Source organism: Quercus suber, unplaced genomic scaffold (assembly GCF_002906115.3).
Source record: "Quercus suber isolate HL8 unplaced genomic scaffold, Cork oak 2.0 scaffold_40, whole genome shotgun sequence".
NCBI lineage: Eukaryota > Viridiplantae > Streptophyta > Magnoliopsida > Fagales > Fagaceae > Quercus > Quercus suber.
Genome location: NW_027069505.1, coordinates 535,977 through 547,615, shown reverse-complemented (window position 1 = coordinate 547,615; position 11,639 = coordinate 535,977). Strand labels below are relative to the sequence as shown.

At 31.1% G+C, this 11,639-nt stretch overlaps 1 protein-coding gene across 1 annotated transcript in view; it reads right to left on the bottom strand.

Moving 5' to 3' along the window:
• LOC112008407 (peroxidase A2) overlaps positions 1-1,344 on the bottom strand; it is a 2,889-nt gene extending 1,545 nt beyond the window's left edge. Inside the window, exons 1-2 of the mRNA XM_024040740.2 lie at positions 1,076-1,344; positions 546-737 (exon numbers count right to left, since the gene is read on the bottom strand). Coding sequence (XP_023896508.2) covers positions 546-737; positions 1,076-1,282 — 399 coding nt within the window. The 5' untranslated portion in view covers positions 1,283-1,344. The remainder of the gene's footprint in view (positions 1-545; positions 738-1,075) is intronic.
• Positions 1,345-11,639: the final 10,295 nt, after the last annotated feature.

Sequence of the window (11,639 nt, the reverse complement as noted above, 5' to 3'; positions counted from 1 at the left end):
GGATGATAGTATTTATAGAGTAGTTGGTTTGACCATTAGCTAACTTGTAACATCAACTTAGAATTAGCGTAACAATTAAACAAATTATAAGAAATTTTACATACGTAGTCCTTGAAGAATTTATAGTACATTCATACGTGTTCAAATGAATGAAGAAATAGCTATAATATTATATTATAAGAATTTTTTTAAGATATATATGGGAATATATATATATATATATTAAAGTTTTGTCCAAACATTATATCGTCAAGAACAGACTAAATAATTGTCATGTGTCTAGGTTTAATTTGTCGGTGTTTTTTTTCCCATGTCCTCTTGGCTGGCCTGTTTAAGTTTTAAGTAATTTTGATACAATAAGATTTTGTGTATTAATCGTATAATTTGAACGTTTTATTATTATGTGTATTAAAAAAAAGTAATTAATTGAGTGCAAAACAAGATGGAAATTACTATATAGTATATATGTTAGCTATAATATACTAAGAATAATGAAAAACTAAAATGTTTTATAGGACGATATCATGATAGAATTAGTGAATTACCATAGAAACCAATAACTGAGAGGAAATGGCTAAAATATCAGCACATGAAACTACTCCTGGGCAAACATTTTCCAATGCAGTTTTGATATCATCGACCACATCAAACCCAGCTGCTGAGTCGGCATTAGGAGCTGCATTTTTCTCACTCGCTATGCCATCTGCGTCATCTAGCAAAATTGAGCCATCACACCCCTACATGACCAGATGCGCAAAGTGAAATATGTGTTAGCATTTGACAATATAAAGTATATACAGAAGAAAATTTCATTGCAAAATCTCCTCGGTGCATGTGACACACTATTTGTTGTGTTCTAAAACTCATATACGTACGTATAAGGCTGCAAACTACAACCAATGGGTTGAAAAGGGCCATTAACTTAAAGCACAACTCTTCTTGACTTCATTGTGAATGCATATATATATATATTATATATATATGCTATTCTTCTTATAGGAGCCTCATACGCAAAAACATACACATACGTACACACACTTGCAGAAATTATGAATGATCAAAGAGGGAAATTTACATCAACAAAGCAATCGTGGAAGTGAAGGCGGATGAGCTTGGCACCAATTCGTTCGTCATTCTGTGCAGCCTGCTGCACCACACCACGTACAATGCTCGACACATTTGCACACGTGGTATCGTAAAACGTAGGGTTCAGTTGAGCAATAGAACTTGAAAACAATAAACTCGCAAAAAGAATCGTTGCTTGAACTGAAAATGGAGACATAGTTTTATTTTTTCCTTTGTCTTGGGGATGTTGAAATGGAATTGAAACTTGAGAGATGGATTTGCATTGTGAGATACCATATTGCACCCTTCATATAGGGAGAGTTAGTGGGGCATGAGTAGGTGAAAGTGGAGCCAAGAGTTTAATTGTATGTTAACCAAACGAGTAGAAAAGTCAATCTCTTACGTTTGACGAGAGTGAACCAAAAAAAAAAAAAAGTGGAATTTTCATATGTATGAATTATGATGTAGGATTTAAGAATCTTTTATTTCATAGGAAAATTCAATAGTCGGTTAAATGTTCTAAATTTCTAGGAAAAGTAGTTCATTACTTAACATATCTCTGGCTAGCAATATTAACAGTAGAGTACATGAGTAAGGTGTAAGCACAGTTTTACAAATTGTCTTAAAATAGTGGAACTTCCTATGTGACCAAAGTTCTCTCTATCCTAAGTAAAAGCCACTGCCCTAGTCTTGGCCATATTACTAGTCCTAACCATATTACATCAACTGTAACCCTAGATTAATCAAGGGTTAGCATAATAAATTAATTTTGTTATAAATTCTGAGTGTTGTACAATTGTTTGACACAAATGATAATGCAATACTTACTCCTCTTTCAATATTGTGACCAATGAATGGAACCTTAGCTTAATTCACACAAATTCTGGATGTATTATTGCTCTTCAAAGAATTCACACAAGTGACAAGCATTTTCTCTTCCTTATTTCCCATGACTTTCCAATGGTCACTAAATTCTACCCCTCATGAACACGGTGTACATTAGCTGTACAATTTGCAAATTTTAATTATGCTGACTTGTAGTTCTTATTAGTTACACCTAAAATGGAGACAATGGCTCATATATAAAGCAAAGCAATGTAGTGGTTCGATCCACGCGATGAGATTCTCTCTTGACTATAGGAAAATGAAGACATAGTCTCAATTAATCTGAACAGCTAGCTAGCATGCCTTAAAAGAAAATTTCATCAACACTAAAATTCTTCATATGAACATAGATATATATTGCTTCAAGGACAATCCTTCTTACGTATGGAAAATTAATGGTATTATCCAGAAATGTATTGATATGGTCAAACTAGCTAGCAGGATGCTTGCTGGAACAACCAGATCTTATACTAAAAAATATATATAATCAAACATTCTTTTACTACAAATACTTCAAAGTACTTCAAAGCTGGACTTATTGATATTCTTTTCATTTTATGATTAAATTTTCTGAAGTGCAAGAAATACTACTATTCTAATGTGCTCAAAACCAGTACTTCAAAGCTGGACTTATTGATATTATTTTCATTTTATGATTAAATTTTCCGAAGTGCAAGAAATACTACTATTCTAATTTGCTCAAAACAAGTAGCAAAATGACATTGTTTTGAAATTATTTAGTTATATGCCTCTATTTTAAATTCAATTTTCTAAAAATTGAGTTTCAATGAAAAACGCGATTTTTAAAAAATCGAGATATAGGCAAAAAACTTAAAAAAAAAAAAAATTACATGGAACTTGAGTTCCATGTAACATTTTGGAAGTAACTCGATTTCATTAAATCGAGTTTTTCATTAAAACTCAATTTTTTAAAAATTAAGTTTCAAAACAGGGGCATTTTGCTAGATAGTTTCAGAACAAAAACATTTTGTTACTTGTTTTAGGCAAAAAGAGTAAATGTCCGTTTTGGCCCTAATTGGACTACTATTCTAATTGATGGTAAATTGGACTACTATTCTAATTTTATTGGATTACTCAAGCCTGAAACTTCTGCCCGCGTATCCAATTCTAGAACTACTAGATTTGGTCAAATTTTTGTGTACAAAAGGTCTTGGTTTGTGAATTGGTTGCCCCGCGTAATTAAGAAAAGTTGTTAAGTGTTCCCATCAAATTAATAAGAACCGCGTTTACAGATAATAATTTTGGTAAGTTTGTCTAAAACATTAAGAAAAGTCTAGGTTATTAGTGACACCCATAATAATTTCGGTACCACCCGCCAAGCTTGAAAAATAAGTAATACGTTAGGTTAAAATGGGTTCTTCGTCCTTAAAGTTTGAGGCCATTCTGATTTCTTGTTTTTAAAACTTGCAATTGACACCATCGACTTTCAAAATTTTCAATTTACCTAATTTACTTAGGTCTTGCTATTATAAAAGTCGAAGGTGTAAATTGTATCTATAAACAGTTGAATGACTGATTTTAAGGTGATGCCAAACATTTAAAGGTGTAAAATGTATTCTAACCAATAAATTATCAATAGCTGAGATTTCATTATAAAAGTACTTCAAATGTATTTGCAGCTAGCACTTGTAAGTTGTAATGCATACCCTTATATGTAATGATTCATTTGTTTGGCAAAGATGACCATGAGCCTTAGAGGGGGAAAAACGTTTGAGGCATTAGACCTAATAGGTATGAACGACAAAGTTTGACTCCAAAACTGGTTTGTAGCTTTTTTTCCAACTCATAATTACTTGACAATTTATAAAATTATTTAAGTGCATTATTTAAAAAAGTCACATAACTAAAACTACATATGAATGGTTTTTTCAATCGTTACAACTTAGCTTAAAACAAAAANAGTATATGTAAATAGTTGTATAGGGTCTATATATAGGCCCTTCATATAGGTTTTTTTTTTAAAGAATCCAGACCTTCATATAGTTATTAGGTGAAAAGAAGTACAAGTACAATATATACAATACATGTGTTAATTCAACAAGATATTGGGTCCAAGCTAGCGGACTTGAAGCAAAACTCTCTACCATAATCCTATGTTATTAGAAAAAATCAAAACCTTAAAATTACAAATTTATAATCAATAATAATATTTATAATAGTATAAAATGAAAGCCTTTGAATTTTTATAACTACTTTTAATACTATCACATAAGATTATGAAAACCCACATTTTTTTCAAATCATTATTCTAATATATATTTTTTAAGTTGACTTTAAATTCTGTAATATTCCTTTATAAAACCTTATATATTTACACACTTCATTAAAATTTTGTCATATAATATATATTTTAAGTTAAAAAATATATATATAGTTCCATGTACACAAAGTACAAACACAATCATAATAAATAATGGAGAAAAAAATCCTATTAATAACTACTATAAATTTATAATTATCAAGTTCATTTTAATTTATTAAAAAATCATATAATTTGTTAAATTTCCTATGCATTGTATGGATTTATGACTAGTATTTCGAAAATTTCAAGGACAGGCGTTGAACTTTCACCTGGTCAAAGCAGCAGAATTATTAAATTATTTGTCTCCCTTGTATGGACCTGATTTATATAATTACATTTGAAATTTTGAATCACACATATATTATTTTTGAGAGGTTCAAACAAAAACATCAATTCATGTTTTTTTGATAAACAAAAACATCAATTCGTAGTACCAATATCAATTTTTTTTTAATAAAAAAAAAAAAAAAGAAGAAGAAAAAAGGTTCTTGGTATACAATTGACGGCTGATGAACTTTTTATTTGAAGTTTCAACAAGCCTCAAGTTGTAGGGAATCAAATGATTTCACATTATGAATGTTCAATCGCAGATGTAAGGAACATGTGATCGTACGTGTTCCAAATACGGAAGATTATGGGGAATCATTAATGCTTTTGTACCGACTCCTGTTGGCTATATTGAACATTGAAGTTCTTTTCTATGATAATTATGCAGTTCTACTTTGATTTTTTTCTAGAAACAAAGTAATTAGTGTTTGCTTTGATTTTTATAGATCGTTCACATTTCTTTATCTTTTCAAGATTAATGATTGTTCAAGTTCTTGTTAATATACATAATTGCAATAGCATTAGCATTGGTATGAATAAAATTTCCTATCTATTCTAGTATAAAAATCTATTTTTTGTTTTTATTTTACACAACCACTTCTATAAAATACTCACATTTAGTCTATCTTTTATAAACTCATTTTTATTTAAATAATTGTTTTTATTCATTTATTAGTATTATTTTTACCTTTACTTCTTCTCACATTTTCTCTCATCTCTCAAACGTTCTCTTTTATCTCTCAGCTCTCTTCTCCTCTGACCACCACAAAACTTCCATGGCTCGACCTCCATGGTCATGGCTGAAGCTCATATGACCACCACAAAGGCGAACCTCCATGGCTGGACCTCCATTTCCTTCATCAGCTACTGTTGTTACTTCTTCTTTTGCTGTTGTTGCCACTGCTTATTCTTCTGTTGCTGCTGCTATTGCTTTTTTTTTCTTCTTTGATGATTCACATATATTTGTATATGGGTTTGATGATATAGTTTTGTAAATGGGTTTGATAAGCAAGGATATGTAGTAAAATATGGATGACCTAATTAGTTTCTATCTGTCATAGGTTAGCACTTGTTTTGAACCCATAAAAATTTTCAAGGTTTCTTTCGGAATTGGTCTTGAGATTTCTCATGTTGAATTAGAGTTGGCCGCATGTATTTTTTTAGTCATTCAATTTTATCCAAAGTTATACTCTATCACATTTTAAACTAAATTTCAATTTATATAAATTTCTAATAATGTTATTTTTGATCTTCCTCTATCTTCTTCTTTTTCTTTTAATTCACTTGATTTGAATCAACTTACTCTTCTCACCTAGTATTTTAATTTCTCTCCTTTGCACATGATGAGATCATTTCAAGTGAATATCCCTCATTTGTTTTATCAATATGGACTATGCTTATCTTTAAGAAAATTTCCTTATTTCAAATTCTATATTTCCTTATTTTTGCTTATCCATCTTAACAATAAGTTCCATAGAGCTTAGCTGATCTTATAGTAGTCTTAATAGATATTCCACTGCATCCATAGGACCATTACTCTTAATTATCCAATGATTTACACCCTCTTTAATCTCATTATCTTTATGAATTATTTATCACAATATCAAAAACTGTTTCACTTTGGTATCCTTTGACTATTAAGTCTTGTAACTCATTCATTTTTGCTTTTACTTTGACTAAACTTATATTCTATTCACTATGTTTTAGTCCTAAAACGGTTAGACTCTAAAGAAATTTTCCTATTTTCTAACTTGACTTTAAGTCTATGTCTAGTTTCATCCACTAAACTTATAGCATCTTTTCTCAAAAAAAAAAAAAAAACTTATAGCATCTACAAAAAGCATATACCAAGGGACATTATCTTGAATCAATTTAGTGATTTCATTCATCACAAATACAAAGGGATATAAATTTAATGTTGGTTCTTGATGTAATTCTATTGTTATAGGAAACTCACTTATGATTCCTCCACTTGTTCTCACACTAATTATAGATCTATTATACATATCCTTACTTAATATATTCTAGATGAATCCCTTTCTTTTCTAAAACTCACATATAATTTCTCCAAGTTTCCCATATCATATACTTTCTCTAGGTTAATAAAAACCAGACGGAGATTTATATGGGCTTTTATATATTTTTCTATTAAACATCTAAGTAAGAAGATAACTTCCATCATTGATCACATACAGAGGCATAAATCTAGATTGATTCTCTGATATTGTTGTTTTGTGTCTTAATCTATTTTATAATCACTCACTCCCAAAGTTTTTATAGTATAATTCATGAGCTTAATTCCGTTGTAATTAGTATAATTGAATATAATTAGTATAATTGAATATCTCTACACACACACACACACACACACACACACACACACACACACATATATATATTGGTGTTTTTTAGGGTACTTTTTTTTTACTTCTAATTTTATTCGAGTACCACCTATTTATACCATTAATAAGTTGTTGGGTTTTCCCAAATATTTTTTACTCTATTATTATATTAATCACAAATGTTTCATATCTCATTATCTAAATTGGGTTATGATATAAAATATCACAAAAACGCCAAAAAACTCATATTTTATCCAATTTTATTATAATTATTTAGCTAAACCAAAAACCGGTCCTATGAACTCAATAAACACATCTTATTCTATTTAAAGCCCAAGAATACTTATGCTTGGCAATCTTTGAAAAGCCCATGATTCAAATCTATGGCAAAACAATTTTATCAATGAAATTTAAATTCAGAATCAAAGCCCATGGTTTAAACCATGGCAATTTATTTATCTAAAACCTAATTCATATTAACAATATCAAAGCCCAATTGGCAAAATCAAAGCCCGATTGGCAATATCAAAGCCTATGATTCAAATCTATGGCAAAATAATTTTATCAATGGAATTTAAATCCATAATCAAAGCCCATGATTTAAACTCATGGCAATTTATTTATCCAAAACCTAATTCATATTAACAATATCAAAGCCCAATTGGCAATATCAAAACTCAGTTCTCACTAGCAATATTTAAAACCCAATTTTCATTGGCAATATCAAAGCTCAATTCTCTCTGCCAATATTTAAAATCCAATTTTCATTGGCAATATCAAAGCCCAATTCTCATTGGCAATATCAAAACCCAATTCTCATTGGCAATATCAAAGCCTAGTTCTCGCTGCAATATTTAAAACCCAATTCTCATTGGCAACATCAAAACTCAATTCTCATTGGTAATATCAAAAGTCCAACTTACGTTGACACTATTAAAAGCTCAAGCTAACTACTTGGCACTATTCTATCAAAAGCTAAAGGTTATTAATGCTTGGCAAAATACTATATCATAATTATTTCATTTGAAAGTCCAATAATAAACAATACTTTAGATTCTTAAACATATTACTGTAATATTACAAGCTCATGGAATTTATGAATTATCTATTCTCAAAACCTATGTCAATCATCTTATAAAAGCCCATGGAAAGTTATGATTATTAGACCCATGATATTTATTTATTTCATATTATAAACTCATGTTCACTATCTATCTTACATCTCATAATATTTATTACCAAAACTCATGGTAATTATTCATATCCTACATGTCCATTATGATTATCTATAAAGAAACTCATGAGAACATCACATTATTCCATTATAGTGGTTGTTACCATATTTATTTAAAACCCATGGTAAATATCATTCTCAGGAATAATATTGGAGGTCATTATTTAAAAAAGACTAAAAGAAAATATCATTTACAAAGCAATCCATAGTAAAAATTATGAGAAACTATACAAGTTGTTATTTAAAACCCATGAGAATTAATATCCAAAATCTATCATAAATATTTATTAAAACTCATGGTTTCATTTTATTTCTACTAACAAATAAAGCCCACGAGGAGTAAAAAACCACGGCAAAACATGTCTTTAATGTCCATTTTGTAGGCCCAAGAATCTTATGAAGTAGGGAACAAGCTCAAATAAAGAAAGGGCCATGAGGCCCAACTAAAAGTGCTAAAATGGAGCAAAGTTCCAGCTCAAAAAGGTCCCCAGCAAGAGGCTTGAAAGTAGGCAACCAGCCATTGTTTATCTCTAACCAAAAAATAATTAGAGACCTCTACAAGAGAACCAAGCCTTTGAGGATGAACTAGGGGCTATCCTATCAGTTTTTTGTCGCCCTCTACCTGATGTGAACAATGCCCGAGGGCTGTCATATCAGCTGAAGTCTGAAGGATGATGGAACTCCATCATCTTCCTTAAGACTGTACCTCCAGTGGAAGGAGAGTTGAAACTAAGTTATCCAAACCTCAACAAGTTGATGCTATAAATGTTAAAAATGTTCAAGACATAATTCATGTGCCAAGCCTATGAATCTTAAAGATGAAAATTGGGAACGTGTGGTTTGGAAGGCATAAAGAGATCTCCAGCGAAACTTCCTGATGTGAAATAAGAATTTGACACTTGGCTAGGGATGTTGAAACTTACTTCTTGGGAACCAAATCTCAGTTATAGCATTAGGATTTGTTTTTGATACATGTCTTAATTAAGCTCAGCTCCAAAAATCATAGAATTTAATGCAAAGCACTCTAAAATCCTATCATTACTTAAAGAAGCAAGACAGCCCCTAAAGTAAATCTCATACTTCTGACCAAAAATCTCAGGAAGCTTAACCTTGATTCATCACCTTTGATTAGTCATACGTTTTTGAATTCTTGTCAACTAATGCTTTTCTAAGGCCCCATTATAAAAACATACACACCTCAGCCCACAGAGAAGGGCTACTCTCTCTGAAACTCTGGGTTTGTTTGCGATTTTGCTCATGGTTTAGCTTCCCTCAAGCTCACCACTCATCATCTTTAGTATACACTCATCTAATCTCAGATACTCTCTTCCCCCTTTCATAGAATCACAGCCCATAAATGTCTCTCAATTAGTCATAAACAACCCACTACTTACAAAAAGCCTTAACCTCAGTGTTAATCTCATTCCACTCACTCAAAACAACCCACATTACCTCATTCATGCCTTATACACACACACTCACCAAAATTTTAGTTTAATACTTGCTGCAATAAGCTAGGATCTCTCTCTCCCTTCGTTCCATCCTATTTTTCCTCTTTTATTTGTATCTATGAAGCCTTTAATCCTTGTTTATTATTATTATGATGAAGGCCATAATGTTTTGGATATTATAAAAAATTTTCCTTATGTTGACTTAATAATAATAAAGAAAACATATGATTTTTACCATGTAAATACACTTACTAACCTGAAATTACCCTACTGTTGGAGATAATACCATACCGCTAGAAGACTGATTTGAACTATGATGCTGTAAATGGACTAATAATATAACAAACTCACAACAGTAATGTGTTTATTGTGCTTTATTGTTGTCTTTTTATTAGAGTGCAGCCTCTATTTCTTGTTTTGGTGGACTTACACAACACCGAAAGCTTTTGGGCTTTATTTCAAGAGCCCATCGACGAGTTTCAGCTTGACTACCCCATATTCTATTTGAAAACATCAAAATTTTCCCCTTAACAGTGTTCAAACCACTATTCATGGTGAATCCACCGCCACCTACGGCATCCTCCAAATCCCGCTTATGACATTGGCATTGTAAAGGAGATAGAGAGTCATAAATTTTGCTTGGTGCATGCATGATTGTCAATTGATGGGCTTCACAACCTTAGACTTAGATTTGACTAAACTTGCCAATTGATGGCCTTTGACTATTTTGGGGATTTACTTTAGAAGATAGTAGACTTTATTTTGGGGACTAACTGAATTATTTTTTATTTGTGAGGTTTATGAATGCGGTTGAATGTTATATGTAAGCATCGAATTAGCCAAACTACGTATATTCACACATCAACTTTATATTTTTTTTTTTACTGTTGGTGTGAATGCGATTTATCCTAATTTTAAATTTCAATGATATTTGGAATGGGAACTTTTGCTGCCATAAAAACTGAAGATGTGAGCTGTTACAATTTCTCTGTATAGTTATTAAATGGAAAATCATTGGCTACTGGATTATAGACACCAGTTATAAATTGATTTTCAAGCCTTCATTCTATTTTGCATTACATATCCCAAATTATTTAAGATAAATTTCCAACTATAGTAATGAAAAAAACAGCAATAAAACCACACTATAGAGACTTAAAACAAGGCACAATGATACATGACTACACTGACCATATACCGAGTAGCAGACTTTAGTGTAACACACACATACACGTATGTGTGTATATATATATATATATTGTTTTTTCCTCCATTAAATCCTTCTTGTGTTGAGCACAGTTTATGAGTTCACTACCCTACAGTTCTTTCTGATCTCTCCATTGGACCCGGTAAGTGGACTTATATTTCCCATCTTGATCATGGAATTAAGAAAGTCAGCAGAGAAACGACTAGGATTAGTGCTGTAACTTTGTACCAAACTTTGGGTTGTGGTTTTGGCCTCATCACTAGAGAATAAAATTTGGTCAGAACTAAGAAGGCCCTTTTGATTAACCAATCCTACGGCATCCTCCAAATCCCGCTTATGACATTGGCATTGTAAAGGAGATAGAGAGTCATAAATTTTGCTTGGTGCATGCATGATTGTCAATTGATGGGCTTCACAACCTTAGACTTAGATTTGACTAAACTTGCCAATTGATGGCCTTTGACTATTTTGGGGATTTACTTTAGAAGATAGTAGACTTTATTTTGGGGACTAACTGAATTATTTTTTATTTGTGAGGTTTATGAATGCGGTTGAATGTTATATGTAAGCATCGAATTAGCCAAACTACGTATATTCACACATCAACTTTAAATTTTTTTTTTTACTGTTGGTGTGAATGCGATTTATCCTAATTTTAAATTTCAATGATATTTGGAATGGGAACTTTTGCTGCCATAAAAACTGAAGATGTGAGCTGTTACAATTTCTCTGTATAGTTATTAAATGGAAAATCATTGGCTACTGGATTATAGACACCAGTTATAAATTGATTTTCAAGCCTTCA